This window comes from Piliocolobus tephrosceles, chromosome 5 (assembly GCF_002776525.5).
Source record: "Piliocolobus tephrosceles isolate RC106 chromosome 5, ASM277652v3, whole genome shotgun sequence".
NCBI lineage: Eukaryota > Metazoa > Chordata > Mammalia > Primates > Cercopithecidae > Piliocolobus > Piliocolobus tephrosceles.
The window spans coordinates 64,353,137-64,370,351 of record NC_045438.1 but is presented as its reverse complement, the minus strand read 5'-3'; the positions used below and the strand labels follow the sequence as shown (position 1 = coordinate 64,370,351).

At 41.0% G+C, this 17,215-nt stretch overlaps 1 protein-coding gene across 8 annotated transcripts in view; it reads right to left on the bottom strand.

Annotated features, from left to right (window-relative positions):
- The window catches only part of SCML4 (Scm polycomb group protein like 4), a 121,657-nt gene that overhangs the window by 64,618 nt on the left and 39,824 nt on the right, over nt 1–17,215 (bottom strand). For 5 of the 8 annotated variants that reach the window (XM_023205951.2, XM_023205950.2, XM_023205955.2 and 2 more), the window contains one exon: nt 4,830–5,044. The exons of the other annotated variants lie outside the window; for them this stretch is intronic. In XM_023205951.2, the coding sequence (XP_023061719.1) occupies nt 4,830–4,985 (156 nt within the window). In that variant the 5' untranslated portion in view covers nt 4,986–5,044. The remainder of the gene's footprint in view (nt 1–4,829; nt 5,045–17,215) is intronic. 8 annotated transcript variants of the gene reach the window in all.

The following is a 17,215-nucleotide window of genomic DNA, read 5'->3' as shown; positions in this document are numbered from 1 at the left end:
CCACAGAACCAGTGATGCCAATTCAACAGTTCTAATGAAAACACATTTAGAAAGAGGATTTAAACAAATGTTGAGACAAACAAACAAAAACCCTTTCTACTTAAGTTTGAATATTCTCTTACTTGAGATTTTTGTGAACTTGACTCTCTTGTTACACAGGGCAAAAAACACCTACTTTTTCAGAAAAAAAAAGTAAGGAAGAGAGAACAAAACAATCCAAAGTACTGAAGGATTACAAAACATTGCATTTACTCATATTAATTAGAAAATTACTTTATCAAGTGAATTTTCCAGTTAACTGAAGCCTGTCCTTTAGGTACTCAACAGAAGCTGCTAGCTGTTCCCAAATACCCATTCTCCTTTCTTCCTTTAATAATGGACTTTCTGAATTTTAGCTGATCACTCGGTAATGAGCACTGCATTTTCTAGCTTCCCTTGGAGCTATGGGTGGCCGAGTGACTAACTGCTGGCCTGGGGAATGCAAATTGTAATGGATGTGCGACTTCGAAAGTTGAGCCCTTCAAGGAGACAGGCGTGCCCTCTGCTAGCTCTGTGTTCCCATTGTGTTGTCTAAAACAGTGGGACAGTGGGACCTGGAGCAGCCATATTAGACCAGGAGGTAGAAACTGTGTGTTAACAATGGAAGACCTGGCTGGGCGTGGTGGCTCACACCTGTAACCCCAGCACTTTGGGAGGCTGAGGCAAGAGGATCTCTTGAGCCAAGGCATTCAAGACCAGTCTGGGGAACTCGGTGAGACTTCATCTGTACAAAAAAAAAAGTAAGGCATGGTGGCGTGCATCTGTATTCCCCACAGCTCAATTGCTTGACCCGGGAAGGTCGAGGCTACAGTGAGCTGTGATAGTGCCACTGCACTCCAGCCTAGGTGACAAGCAACAATACAGGAACAGCCCGGGTCCCCACCCCATGGAGCCATCATACCAGCCTTCCCACACTTTAACATGAGGGAGAAATTAGCTTCTTTTTTCTTTAAAGCCACTATTATTTGGCCCTTGTAACAGCAGCTGAATTTGTATCCCGAATGACACAATGACCCACATTTTAAGTCATTTTGTTGTTAACATTTCAAGGATGATATCCTTTCTAGAACATGCCACACCTTTCTTAACTCACTAAACAGAGCAGACAGAACATCATTTACTCGTTTTTAACTTGAGAAGCCTAATTGCTATTCTGAACAATAATACAAGGCGATGGCTGAGGAGCGGAGGGCTGCTGCCTCCTGTGGGCTTGGTTCATTTATGCCTAAGTCTTGCAGTTTTTCTGCAGTTCTTTCCTCTCACTCTCAAACTATCAAGGATCAAATAAGAAATACACATAAAATGCTTCCACCTGAAACCTCAAACGTAAAAGTATTCAATAAATATTTTGTTTGATTATGATTGCTATTAGTATTATTATTACTTTGTATTGGGGACAAACAGCTATTTTTCACCAGCACTTGTTTCTTCTGCTTAAATAAAAATCCCAACCAGGAAGACACAGAAGATTGAAATCCCACTATTAGAGTCATTATAACCAGCTGCCTCAACAGAATGGAAACTACAATTTGTTCTTAGTGCAGCGCCTCTCTGTTTCTTTAAAAATACCTTGGTGGTCCTTTTGGTCATGAAATGTGAGGAAAATCTACCTATTGATCTTGGGGAGTCTCTGAACTAAGGACCTCAACCAATAGCAGATGTTTCAAATGAAGAGGTAAATGCTCTCTTTGATAATGAACAAGGCTATTTTCATGGTAGTCAGAGTATGGCTCTTCATAGAACATACGATGTTCAGAGGTTTTGCTTTCTTTGACCAGGGCAAGAAGCGGGCAGTAGCACCATAAAATGTGATACTCTTCCAGCTGTGAGCCTGCCCCAGCCATGTGGCTGCAAGCCTGCAGCCAGAGGGAGAGAGGGAAATGGCCAGATGGGCCCTGGGAGGGGGCCTGAACTATGAACCCTAGAGCATTGATACCGGACCGCCAGTGTAACCCTCCCTTATCTGCCTGCAATTCACTCATGTTATCCTCAAGACTCAAGAAGCAGTTAAGTGTCACAGCCTGTGTTACATGTTCTTGGGTCTTGAAGGGAGGTCTTGGACAAGAGAGAGTTCCCACATGAGCACAGAGGTAATTGACAGAGCAGCTGGGGCAGCACCAGGCAAGAAGTGACAAATGTCAGCCAGTATAGACTTGTTACATGGTCAACACAGAGGCATCCTCCGAATCTCCTGGAGAAGAGCCTGCCAAAGGCTCAGAAACATACTATTTCATTATGATGCTATTATTAACATCAATATATCATTGTAATAATGTTATTGATATGATAAAATTATGTTATATCTTATTTTATAAGATTGATATTATTGTATTATTTCTTTCTTGGTAGTATATTATCATCTCATTACAAAAGTAATTATTATTCTCCCAGTGTCCAGCTGTGTATAGAGTCTTCTCCCCCAAAATACCTTCCCCTTCAAATCTAAGGCTACTAACCAGCTGTAATTGAGCTTGCAAGAAACATGTTAACAAAAAATGTAAACAAATTCTGATGGAAGACCTGAAAGCATTTTCTTAGCAATGAAATACAAGATCTTTAAAAGTTAGACCAAGCAATATCTTACTTTGCTTGGTCAGGATTTTTTTTAACAACTTCTGGCTCCCCAACTGTGTCCCAGATAGTTAAAATTGTCAAATTAGTGGCCATTTGGCAAATGGAGTGAAACTGTACAATTTCTGAGCTGGCTTCTTCACAAGTAAAGTCCTGTCATTAATGGTAAAATGGGGTGTCCAGGTCTAGGAAACTGTCAAAATAAAACTGGGGAGATAAATAGGTTGCCAATTTTATTTTGCCAACTAAGAACATTTTTAAAAATTACTAAATCCTATTAACATACAACATTAATAAAACCAAACATTTTACCACCAAGATAATAGGAAGCAGATATTTCAGAATAAAGGGTCATCATTTAAGAGGAATCATTTGAACTTTATGAAGACTTTCAAATGGCTGTTGTTTTTCTTATGTCACCACGGATGGGTGAGAACTTCACGCAGACTGGCACCTGGTTTGGAACTATTATTCTAGAACATTAAGCCCATATCTTGGGAAGCTGTCTGGGAGTTGTTGGCCTAAAATTATTTCCATACATTTTCCTAAATATATGGGAAGTGGATTCAAGAAAGAGTGGTGGTCTACTTCCCATAAGAGAAATTCTATGAGGAAATGGGGAGAGACTGCCTGCTTTGGGCAGAGCCCTGTATTATCAGCCAACCAACCCCAAAGATTTCTTTCTGATCTGAGTTGTCTCTGAGTGTCACTAGCACTGGAAACTACCCTTTTGAGGAGACTGGAAAATTGTGAAATCAGGTTCATTTCATGGAATGAATTTTCCATTCTTCCTGGCCCCGGGAATGCTGAGTCTGTTGGTAATTTTCATTCTTGGGTCACAGCCCCCAGGAGAGTAGGAGAAAGGCCAAATAGGAGAGAGAAGTCTTCAGTATGTTTCTTCAGATCCTGGATTTACTCCCTGGATCTATAAACAGAAAGGCCGCCCTGCTCCAGCCCTCCAGATGCAATTCCCAGAAGCCAACAACTGCACAGGTAGCTGAGTGGGTGAGACTGGTGCTACGCCAGTTTCAGAGACAGTTCTAAAGCTGGCATGCACATGAAAGAAAGGAGATTCTTGTTGTCAGAAAAACAACCAGTGAGAGAAAACTTTACCTCATGAGATAGCTGAGTAAAAGCTTCTTTTCCTAAAACCAATGACCCCAAAATAACTTTGAGGAACCTTCCTCCCACCTACTGATTTTATTTTCCAGCACTTGGAAGAACTATGGAGAACCAAAGGGATAAAGGTTGAATTCATTACCAACTCTTCCAGAAGCTCTTTCTACTGACCTGAAATAATTTCCATATATTTTCCTAAATATATGGGAGTTAATTGCCAATTTGCATTCTGGTTTCAGTATTCAGGTCTCAAGATGGAAACATAAGCCTTTATTTCACGAAAAATAGATGAAGGAAAACTTCTGAAGCTCATTTTCTAATGCCCGAAAGGTTTGTGAAGAACAAGTGTAACATTTTTTTCCTCTCTAGTAGCCTATTCAAAAACATCTTGGAGAAGCAGCCCTCCCTTGGGTTTGAGCTGGTTTATGATTGTGGTTACATCAGAGGATTTATTCTCCACCCCAGCCTGTCCAAATCACTGCTAATTCTTAAAAGGGTCACGGGAATATAGTTTTGCCTGATAAGCCTCCTTGTAGCCAAACTTGATGTCAGCACCTTTTAGACATGGGAAACTAGGAATTAACACGCTGAATTTTCATTATGACTCTCTGTGTTGAGGTTCTGTTTGGAAAGACTTTCCCATGTCCTTTGACACTGCCCTGCTCGCGTTATTAATTTAAATGTCTCAGGAACATCATCTGCTCCTGCTAAAATAAATGACAAATGAGTTCTGGAAAGTGGCTTCAAGATTTACCCTAGTAGGAACAGTCAGGGGAAAGCTCAGTGTCTGAAACACTAATTTAGATGCAAGGTTGAATAATGTGTGTTTAGCGATGACCCTAAAATCTGCTCGCTCACAACTTTCCCCATCTGGTGTAATTTGCTTTCTCCACTTGGAAAAATGCACACGACAGCATGCATTATGTGCCGTGTTGTAACAATGAGACCTCGTCCGTCACATGCTTCACCAAGGGAGGCTTATTTCTCATCCTGTCTCTACCAAGCTCCCAACCTCTAGTGGCATTTTGCAGTGCAGGTCTGACCAAGTACCCATGCCCCAGCCCAATACCACTTTGGAGAAGGAGATGATGGAGCCGTACCTTGTACCCGGGTTTCCGCCCTCTTTTCTTTGGGATCTTCACTGCTGGTAAAGAGCCAGCTGAAGCAGAATAAAGGTTATGAACTGCCATCTTCATAGGTGTGGAGTGAAGTGAGGGTCGGCCTCGCTTTCTCCCCGGGATCCTCTGAGACTGCATTTCTGCTGGTGCCAGTCTTACAGAATGAGGTGACAAATCGCTCACAGGCAGAAGAGGTGCTAAGAATTAGTCCAGACACAAAGCAAAACAAAAACAGAAGTGTTTGTTCGGTTTGCAAGGCAAACATGATTCTATTTGGTGATTTTGGTGATACCTACCACTTATTGGAGGGGAAGACCAAATATGAAGGAGCTAGGTACCACTAGATGCATTTACTATGCTGTTGGGCCTCTGTGGGAAGTTAACTGGTGTAATTTCAAGGATGTTGAATTTCCATGGGGCAAGTGAAGTAGGGAAGATACTGGCTAGGCAAAGAAAACAATAGTTTCCCAGCTCCAAACACAGCTGATAATGTCACCAGCAACAAAATGACTTGTGTCTCAGTTTCCTCAGTTAGTTCAACTTTGAACTATTGTAACAATAATATTAAATAAACAAAGCCACTCTCTCATGTTCACTTGTATCTCTTTGGTTGAGTTATAAATTGTCATGACCTCTTCTTCTCTTGAAAGAAATTTAAAAGAAATTTAAATTTATCAAATCAATTGTATGAAAGTTGACAATGTCCCTCTATCAAAATGTGGACAGAGATTTACATACAGATATGTTCATTTTAGCATGATTTAGAATTGCAAAATTAAAATGGATGCAACCCAAATAATAAACAATAAGAGAATATGTAATATATATTGCAGAATAAAGCAATCAACTAGTTAAAAGCCTTTAATGACACTTTTTGAATAGCATGATGTTGAATAAAAAAAGCATCACACATTAAAATGACCTCAACTATGCAAAAAATGTGTATAGTAAAAAAAGTGGAAAGAGACATGCTAAAATGCCACCAAGGAAAAGATGGCAGGACTATGGGTAATTGTTCAACATGTACAATCCTTTGTACAGATACCCTACATACTACAATAATCTTAGCATGGCACTAAAAATATAAATAATAAGGCCAGACATGCCAGGCACACTGGCTCATGCCTGTAATCCCAGCACTTTGGGAAGCTGAGGCTGGTAGATCACTTGAGCCTAGGAGTTCGAGACTAGCCCGGACAACGTAGCGAAACCCCATCTCTACTAAGAATACAAAAATTAGCCGGGCGTGGTTGCCCACACCTGTAATCCCAGCTCCTTGGGAGGCTGAGGCAGGAGAATTGCTTAAACCAGGGAGGCAGAGGTTGCAGTGAGCTGAGATCGCACCACTACATACCAGCCTGGGTGGCAGAGCAAGGTTGTCTCAAAAATAAATAAATAAATAAATAAATAAATAAATAAATAAATAAATAAATAAACTTCTCCAGTAGAATTAATTGCCTAAACCTTGAAGCAAGAGGCAGTCAATCAAACTTGACTCAAACAACATAGTGGTCTCATGAGCTCAGGGAACAGACTTCCTGGAATGTTCAGGAATGTGATGAATGAGGCAGAACTTCAGACTTTGATTCAGGGATGATAAAATTCATTTTTAAGGATTAGTGGTACCTTACAGTGGAACTTTACAGAGGCTTCTGCCCAAAAGCCTGTAGAAGGAGATGGGGAAGACGATGGGCACAGTCCCTGCACCCTGGCCTGGGCCTTGTCTACAAGGACAAGATTGCTCTGCTCAGCACAGAAAATATAAAATAGTGGAAGTTCTTAAAAACATGATGGGAAATATTGGGTATCCTTTATAGATTTAAGGTCATTTTGTTAATTTTCTGAATATGAACAGTATTCTATCAATAATCTTGATTGTTCTTGGAAATACCTTAGGTAGTAAATAGAATTTTAAAGTATAAATTTATGTATTGAATGCACTGTTAAGTAGAAAACAGTGCACTGTTAGACAGATAGACAAGGTGTTTGGGATATGAATTTTTTTTTCTGTTCTTGTGAGTTTAAGAAAAATACTCGATCTCATTGATTCTAAGAAGCATATTTTTCATACATTAACATCTCTGAAATCAAGGTGCACCCTACAGTGTGTCAGAATTCCATAGGGAACATTTTTTTTTTCTATCTTAGTAGTACATAATATAATGACAGGTGATATAACTAACTAAAGGTATCTTAGAGTCAATCAGTTAGGATGAGGGACTATAAGCTCATTAACATGTAAACAAAAAAAATCACCCTACTTCTAGACTTAGTGCCTATACTCCACAGTGCCAATAAATATCCGAAATATTTGTTTTCCAAAAAGAGGCTACTAAAAACATTGAAGAACCACCAAATTTATTGAATAAGATTTTCACTATGTGAAAGTTGATCTGAGTCTAATTTTGAACTATTCTCATCAAGTTTCTGCATCTTCCTTATTATCTCTATAGACTTTAAACTCAGGAATTATTTTTTTCCTAGTTTAGGACATGCTTCTCTACTTCACTACTTTGTCTTTACTGAGGAGTAAAGACAACTTATCCACTAACATCAATATCCGAAGTCAACAAGAGAAAAACCATAATGAGGCTGGGCACGGTGGCTCACATCTGTAATCCCAGCACATTGGGAGGCCGAGGTGGGCGGATCACCTGAGGTCAGGAGTTCGAAACCAGCCTGGCCAACAGGCTGGTAAAATCCAAAAATAAGCCAAGTATGGTGGCATGGACCTGTAGTGCCAGCTATTTGGGAGGGTGATGTTCGAGAACCTCCTGAGCCCGGGAGGCAGAGGTAGCAGTGAGCCAAGATCACACCACTGCACTCTGGCCTAGGAGACAGAGTGAGACCCTATTTCAAAAAAAAAAAGAAAGGAAGAAAGGAAGAAGAAAAGAAAAGGAAAGAAAAAAGAAAGAAAGAGAGAGAGAAAGAAAAGAAAGAAAAAGAAAGAAGAAAGAAAGAAAGAGAAAAAAGAAAGAAAGAGAAAAAAAGAAAACCCACAATTAGAGAAGGCATCACATCTCTTTTCTCTCTTTTTCTCTCTTTTCTCTCTTTTCTGTCTTGAAGGATAAATTGACTGCAGTTCTTCCCTGGTGAGTTGTAATGCTCTGAGATGCTTCCTCACAAACTCTCCTGATAAATAGTGTTTGAAGAGTAAAAGAGCGGTAACCAATTAACTAGCCCAATATCCTAAGAATTTTTATCATTCAAATTAAACTTTTTACAAAAATTCCTCAATAACTCAATTTTTTTTGGAAAAAACGTCCTCTTTTAAGCTGGGTTTTCCATTGTTCTGCTTCCCTGTCGCTCTTGTGAGGGAAAAACAGGACTTGGGTTGCTTTCTACTTCTTGCCTTCCACAGCAGCACACTCATTCTAGAGAGCATGAGGGAGCTTTCCAGGCAACTACATCTCAGAAATACATTTTACGCTAATGAAGCAACAATAAACTGGGATTGGTGGAAAGCTAGGTACCACAGAAACTGGGGAGATATTTGGAGCTAGAAAGTCTTCCCACAGTCTTTTCAATTCAGGAAGATATTCTTCCCTAACTGCTTGTTGCAAGTAAGTACAATTTTAAGGAACAAGTGAGAAGACTCTTAAAAATTGAAGAGGTCATTTTAACCGCAGGGGATTCTCTAACTGTCTCCTTGATATAAATTTAAGGGGTTTAGAGGAAAGCACTTTTAAAGTGGCTTTTCAATAACAGACCCAGACACTTTGAAAAAGATGATAGCAAAAGTGCAGGTACCCCAAAATATCCCTTTCCAAAACTAAGACATGAACAAAAAAAGTAAAAATAACAAAGCTCAATACTGAAAATAAGGAAGAGTCTCAGTCTTGGAATGCAATGGAAATAAGACCAATGAGATTTTTAAAAGGGAGAACATGGCTGCGGCTAATGAGCAGTGAAAATTCATGTTTAAAGAAAAGCTCAAAAGTAATTTCAAAACAAAAATACTCAAAGGTATATTAATAGACTGTCTTCCAGAATGAAGAGGCCCTCTGAGTCTAAAGAAAATTTATTTCAAAAATTGTCTGGGTGAGGTGGCTCACACCTGTAATCCCAGCACTTTGGGAGGCCGAAGTGAGCGGATCACCTGAGGTCAGGAGTTCAAGACCAGCCTGGCCAACATGGGGAAACCCCATCTCTACCAAAAATACAAAAAATTAGCTGGGCACGGTGGCAGGTGCCTGTAATCCCAACTACTAGGGAGGCTGAGGCAGGTTGCAGTGAGCTAAGATCATGCCACTGCACTCCAGCCTGGGTGTGACAGAGTGAGACTCCATCTCAAAAAAAGAAAGAAAAGGAAAAAGAAAGAACACAAATTTATTTAAAATGAACAATAACAAATCAACACTCACAGGAAAACATCTATAAGCATCTAGGCAGGATAAACAGGTCATTTACTGTGGTAAGAATAAACAGGCCAGTTTACTTCAGCACCATCAGCCAGAAGATGATGGAGTCATCATGGTGGCATTTTTTTCCTGTTATTTATGGTTGTTGACACACTTGCACCCACCACAGGGCCTTTGCATTTGCAGTTCCCTTTGCTTGGAATGCTCTTTCTTCCCCCTCTGGTCCATGCCTCTCCTTCCTCAGTTAACTCAAGGAAGCTTTCTCTGATCCCACTAGGGTTTCCTGAGTTTAGAGTTCCTCAACTGAGACACAAACCCACTGCATGTGCAGTATCCACCAATGAGCTTGGACAGGGAGAGCCCATGGGAACATGAGGCTTATGTGACTTGCTGTGCCTCTGACCTAGGAGCTATTTGTCTTCTGCCATCATCCGTGACACCAGGGCTGGCTAATTTGTTTGCTGTCAGAGAGGGTAAAATCTCAGACCCTTCACAGTTCTTCATATAGATTTCATAAGAAGTAGAAAGATTCCAATGAAGGAAATAATATGTCTTAAAATTTTGCTAATGTCCTTAAATAAGATTTGAATGAATAAGATTATTTTATTTTGGGACTGATGGGTATTTTTAAAATATAATTTTCACCTAAACTATTCTACAAATTAAATGCAATCACATTAAAACTCCAAATTGACTTTAGAAAAAGAAGGGCAAAACAAAGTCCAGTGAGGAAGATTTGCCCTCCTAGTTATTAAAATGTAGTATAAAACTCCAACAATGGGCCGGGCGCGGTGGCTCAAGCCTGTAATCCCAGCACTTTGGGAGGCCGAGACGGGCGAATCACGAGGTCAGGAGATCGAGACCATCCTGGCTAACACGGTGAAACTCCATCTCTACTAAAGAATACAAAAAACTAGCCGGGCGAGGTGGTGGGCACCTGTAATCCCAGCTACTTGGGAGGCTGAGGTAGGAGAATGGCGTAAACCCGGGGGGCGGAGCTTGCAGTGAGCTGAGATGCGACCACTGCACCCCAGCCTGGGCGACAGAGTGAGACTCTGTCTCAAATAAAAAAAAAAAAAACTCCAACAATGGCAGCAGTATGGTATAGGAGTAGCAATTGGGTCAATGGAAAAGTTAGTCCAGAAATTAAATATATATTAAATTTCCATTAAAAAATTTAGGAACATTTCACATCAAGACAGGAAAGCACAATAAATGATTTGTGGACAACTGGCATTTAGAAACAAATAAAATTTTACCTATATTTTAACAAAATATTTTTAGAAATTTCCAACACTTAAATATACATTAAAAAAATAAACATTAAAAAGTACTAAAGACAATATAAGTCAACATCTGTATGTTCTCAAATGGAGATGAGCTTTCTAAGTACTGGATATTAGAAAACTTGGGAAGCAGAACTGAAAGACTGATAGACATGACCACGTAAAACTCAAACACTTTCATAAAGCAAATGTAAAATCATAAAAAAAGATTGAAAATAAAGCTAAGGAAACTATTTGCTACATATGGGAACAACAAAAGAGTAATACAAAGAACTGCTTCAGATTATAAAAATACTAGGTTGGTGCAGAAGTAGTCACGGTTTTTACCATTGAAACTAATGGCAAAAACCGCAGTTACTTTTGCACCAACCCAATAAGCGTGAAACTCACTTCCCCAACACATACAACAGAAAAACGGGCAAAGGATACAAAAAGACAAGAAGGAAAGAAGGAAGTAAGGAAAGAGGTGAATTCTTACAAGGAAAGATTCTGCACTTTATTGCCAACTCTCCCAAAAAGTAAATTGAGGTATCATTTGTCGATTACCAGACTGATAAATGTGAAAAACCCTGACAATACTCATGTTGGTGAGGGGCTGATGCAATGGGCACTCTCATTGATTGTTGGCAAGGGTACAAATTGGCTAGCCTTTCTGGAGGACAATTAGAAAACCAGTAAAAATTTACACAGTCACACCTCCTAATCCAACTGTATCACTCCTGAGGATTTATCCTAAAAGAAGAATCTGAGAAGAGCACAAAGATATATGGCCAAGGATATTCTTTAAAGTATTCTTTATAATAGTAAAAATACTGAGAGCAATCAAAATGTCCCTCAAAACAACTGTGGTTTAGCACATCATTTCACATTCCTAAAATGAAATATTTGTGTGTATATATGTACATATGCATGCATATATGAAGATTGCAAAATAGCATATATACTTTGATTCTCTACATACATTTTATATAGGTAGATAAAGATAAATCTGCACATGTTTAAGCATAAAAAGGTCTGGGAAAAGTAATCATCAAAAGGCTAATGACAATTGTGTCTGGGCAGGAAAATACTAGAAGATGCTCTTTCTATCCTGTTTGTACCCTTTTGCATTGTCAGAATTTTTTTTTTTTTTTTTTGAGATGGAGTCTCGTTGTGTTGCCAGGCTGGAGTGTAGTGGCACAATCTCGGCTCACCACAACCTCCGCCTCTCGGGTTCAAGCAATTCTCCTGCCTCAGCCTCCCAAATAGCTAGGATTACAGGCGCTGGCCATCATGCCTGGCTAATTTTTGTATTTTCACTAGAGACAGGGTTTCACCATGTTTACCAGACTGGTCTTGAACTCTTGACCTTGTGATCTGCCCGCCTCGGCCTCCCAAAGTGCTGGGATTATAGGCGTGAACTGCCACGCCCAGTCTCATTGTCTGAATTTTTAAACTCAGAATTAGAAAAATAGGATAAAGAGAAAAATAAACAATGAATGGATAATTCTTATTTTCTGAAAGTTTCTACTGAAATTTTTTGCTTCCTGGAGTGGCCTTTTGTTTTCTTGTTTTCTAACAGTTTTTGTTCTTGAGCCACAGCACTTCAGTGGCCACTATGTTAACGCTGCAAACAAAAGTAACAAAAAGGCAAAAAGGTCTTTATCAATCAGTAAAAATATCAGAAAAGTTTGTTCCAGAGCTAAGAAGCACATCCATAAACAGGTGATGGACAGGGATGTTTCACTGGACCCAAGAAGAAGCAGCTTGCCACTGTCACCCTCTTTGACACCATTTCCCCCTCCTTGACACCACCTCCCCACAGGTGGCAACTGGGCCACTGTCCTTTTCCCAGATTCCCCATCTCCAAAGACCTTCAAAGACCTCAAATGCTGTCCAAATATATTCTATCCATAGATACATAATTTAACACATCCAAATATATAAATCAGACTGGGTACAGTGGCTCACACCTGTCATCCCAGCACTTTGGGAGGCTGAGGCAGGTGGATCACTTGAGGTCAGGAGTTTGAGACCTGCCTGGCCAACATGGTGAAAATCCCATCTCTAATAAAAATACAAAAATTCGCCAGGCATAGTAGCATATGCCTGTAGTCCCAGCTACTTGGGACGTTGAAGCACAAGAATCACTTGAATCTGGGAGATCACGCCACTGCACTCCAGCCTGGACAACAGAATGAACAAGACTCCATCTCAAACAAAACAAAACAAACAAACAAATACACACACACACACACACACATACACACACATATATATATAGAGAGAGAGAGAGAGAACACGCAGGATCCTGGAGGGATATATGAAACCTCTGAATTTTTCTGCTTTCAATTGTGGACTTCAGTGCAGTGAATACTACCTCAGTTCAGGTCAGATTTGAAAACCATCTTGAAGCACAGTGCTTTAGTAGTCATTAAAAGAGTCTGTCCCTAAAACAGCCTAGTCATGAAGTCTCTAAGTCTCCAAGTTATAGCCTTTAAACAGTTGTCAAATCCTGGCCTGGAATATCAAATCAAGTGATTTTCCACTGGCTTCCTAAGTCTCCCTCTTCTTATCAAGCCAAGACTTGGCTAGAAATACTACAATGGAAAGCGAGAGTAACTAAGATCTGTTCTGTTAATTTGGAATGACATTTTACATGTTAGCTTTGCAAATCTAATACATATTAACCAAGGTCCTGGCAAATCATGCTTCATCAAGATAAAGATCAAGAAATGACCAAATCCAAAGCATGCTCCAATCCCATGGAGACGCTGAGTCATCCAAGAGTTAGTCTGAGGCATATATTCAAGTATTTACTCATTCATTTACTAATTTGCCCAACAGATTTTTGTTGAAGAGACAGTGAGGCTCAAACACTATGTTTAGGTACTTGGATGCCAAATAAAAATAAGACACATCCCAGCTGGGAGCGGTGGCTCACGCCAGTAATCCCAGCACTTTGGGAGGCCAAGGTGGATGGATCACGAGGTCAGGAGGTCAAGACCATCCTGGCTAACACGGTGAAACCACGTCTCTACTAAAAATGCAAAAAGTTAGCCCAGCGTGGTGGCAGGCGCCTGTAGTCCCAGCTACTCATTTGGGAGGCTGAGGCAGGAGAATGGCGGGAGCCCGGGAGGCGGAGCTTGCAGTGAGCCCAGATGGTGCCACTGCACTCCAGCCTGGGTGACAGAGCGAGACTCCGTCTCAAAATAAATAAATAAATAAATAAATAAATAAATAAATAAATAAATAAGACACATCCCCTCAGATAGTCACTGTCTACAGAGAAGCAAACAAGCAAAGAGGCCATAATAATATGCAAGACAGGTGGTCTAACAGGTTTTGTATGAAATGCTGTGAGAACACCAAGGAGGAGGGAGATCAATTCTTTCAGAAAGGTTAGGAAGGGTAGGAGCAGGTGACGTCAGAGCTAGGATTTTCCCTGGCAGAGAAGAGCACGATAAAGGCACAGGGCTGGTGATGATGCAGGGACGTTTGGTGGTGCATGGTGGAGGGGTAAGCCAGCCCAACTGGAAGCAGGATCAATGGCTTCTGTTGTTTCTATAAGAAGTGAATGGAGGTAGCTATAAGGATGCCTACCCTCTGCTGGACTCTAAGTTGTTTCCTTCTATTAATTGCATGGAGTGTGTTCCTGACCTTGGGGTAATGTTCTTCTTCCTCACTGTCATTTCGAAAACACAGCCCTATCTTCTCTTGTTCTGGGGCGCCATGTTGCCCTCACCGTGAGCCAGTGTCTCCAATGTCATCCTTCTGCCAGCAGTTTCACCCTAATGCTCATGTGTCTGCAGGCTGCTTTGGGCTGGCTGTGAGGTGGTTCCCAAGGATCAAAATGCACTTGGACATCTGTCTAAAATTCCACCATTTCCAAGGTGGCTCAAACTCTCCTGCTTTGGAGGCCTTTCCTCGTCCACACGCTGGTCTCTCAACCCCTTTACCACCCATTGCCTGCACTTCCAGTTTCATCCAGCACTGATTACATGATGGCTTATACAGTTTTCCCTTTGTTTTGCACACATAAATGATATCTGTACATCCCTGGAGGCCAGGGGCCATGTTTCACATGTCACTCTGCTCCTCACAGCCCCTGGTACAGTATTGTACCCACAAAGCACACCTGGCACCTATGGCAACCTGTTCACCGTGGAGTCTAGCCATCTCACTGAGGCTGATGGCCCACAGCTGGAGTCAGAGGTGCCTTTGTATTCTAAATCTTTGAATGAAATACATCAGTATAATAGAATGCCTTTGATAGAATGAAACCTTTATACCATAAGAAGAATAGGGCTACCAATATAATCTGTTAAACTGAAAAAAATAAATTCCTTTACACACATTTTCCTCCAATTCTGACACTAAAATTTGACCAACAGAAGCTAAAGCCAAGACTCATGTGTACTCATTCTTAGCATCAAATTTTTCCCTCGGATACTATTCTCCACCATAAATAAATCCAGGAGGCTGAGTGTGGTGACTCATGCCTGTATTCCCAGAAGTTTTGGAGGCCAAAGCAGGCGAATCGCTTGAATCCAGGAGTTTGAGACCAGCTGGGCAACATGGTGAGACCCTGTCTCTAAAAAAATACAAAAATTAGCCGAGCGTGGTGGCACACATCTATGGTCCCAGAGTTGGGATGCTAAGCGAGGAGGATTGCCTGAGCCCAGGAAGTTGAGGCTGCTGTGAGCCAAGATCTTGTCACCGCACTCCAGCCTAGGTGACAGAGTGAGGCCCAGCCTCCAGTAATAATAATAATAATAATAACACTTAAAAAAATGAAACCAGGACTCCTCAGAGATGACTGATTTCATATCTTGGGGATAGAGAAGAGTTGGCATTAGCTTATAACATATTATTATTACCAGAACAAAGATAATTTTGAGAATATCAGGGGATGGTGCTAAGAGGACAAAGAAGCAACTTGTAACAATTTATGAATCAATAACAATAACCATAGCAATGTAGTCAATTGACATAAATTGTTTGTGATAGGCAATGGGTTTTTTTGTTTGTTTGTTTGTTTTATTTAAAAGACTTAGATAAGGTGCACCAGACTATGGTTGTACTTGTTTTAACCCAAAAGAAGGGTGAATACAATAAAATGTGATTCACATGATTTTAGTAAGCATAGGAGAGCATATGTGTAGGTATCTTGTTCTGTTGAGTACTGATATGCACCTGTCTTTACCTGTCTAAATAGAGAAAGTTAGAGTTTGAGGGCAGCTGGACAACATGGAGAGACCCTGTCTCTACAAAAAATATAAAAATTAGCAACAAAAATTAGAAACAAACCCAGTTTCTAAATACAAAGAAACTGAAAGTCAACCAGCTTGTCCTGAAAAAATAGAATTGACTCAGGAACAAAAAGACCAGCTAGTCAATCTCAGTTGTCCCACCCGATAAGCAGGCCAAAAGAGGTTCACCAAGCTGGGCGTAGTGGTTCATGCTTATAATCCCAGCACTTTGGGAGGCTGAGGCGGGTGGATTGCTTGAGCTTAGGAGTTCAACACCAGACTGAGCAATAGGGCATAACCCCACGTCTACCGAAAATACAAAAATTAGCCCAGTATGGTGGTGTGTGCCTGCGCTCCCAGCTATTCAGGAGGCTGAACTGGGAGGATTGCTGGAGCCTGGAAAGTTGACGCTGCCGTAAGCCATGATTGTGCCACTGCCATAAGCTGTTACTGTGCCACTGTACTCCAGCCTGGGCAACAGAATAAGACGTTGTCTCAAAAAAAAAAAAAAAAAAGAAAGAAAGAAAGAAAGGAAAAAAGAGGTTCAACAGAACATTCAAGGGTGATAAATCCACCAAATATCTTTCTGGGAGTTGCAATGTGCGAACTTGTTTCTTCAGCCTGTGGTAGATGAAGCTTCTAAATGTGTCTTGTAAGTATAAGGAGACCAAGGCTCATGTACCTCCTTCTCCAGATGTAGAACTCTCAACTCTGTTGTTGGATGGGGTACAAGGAGCTCCCTAGGTCCTTGTAATGGGCCCTCGGCTGTGAGAGAAGACTCTGAAAGCCTGTCAAATCCATTCCACCCTTGGCTAAACCTGTCAAAGCTATCACCATTCTCAAATGCTAGAACATTCTGTGCCCCCAAGAGGGGTACAACAGCCAGAGTGACAGAAAGCCAAGATTCATATATTTAAGGATAAGGAGGAAAGATAAATGAAGAAAGAACGGAGAATATGCACAGTGAAGTGGAAAAAACACCCATTCCAGCCAGCAGGATTCAGAAACACTTTAGAACATTTGAAAGCATGGGTAATAGGCATGCCGCAGAGGTAGGAAAAGTTGGGCTCAGTTGTACCCTAAATCTATGTATTCTCTGGTGCCCACCAGTCTCCTCGATTGGCACAGGAAGAGGAGGAAAGACTGCTTCTAACTCCAGTCCTGCCATCAGGCCTGCTTGTTGGGGCTGCTCCTGAGAAGGTGACCTCAAGGGAGCATGAGAAGGGAGGGATCCAGTCCTAGGGGGCTGAGTGTGTCCTCTCCCTGTTTCAGATGTCCATCCCTTCTTTTTAAATCAAGTCCCACATTAACAGGCCTTACCTGGCACTGTGGAGATCGCATATGGGGCCCTGGACTATTTCCCTCAGCTGCATTTCTTAATCTTCTCCTGCTCTTCTCTGCACCAAAGCAGGTGTTGTTCCCCTAATTCCTGTGACTGTCAGCTGCTGGATAAGTTTGCCTGATGGGAGGTGCTGGTCTGAGTTTGCCTG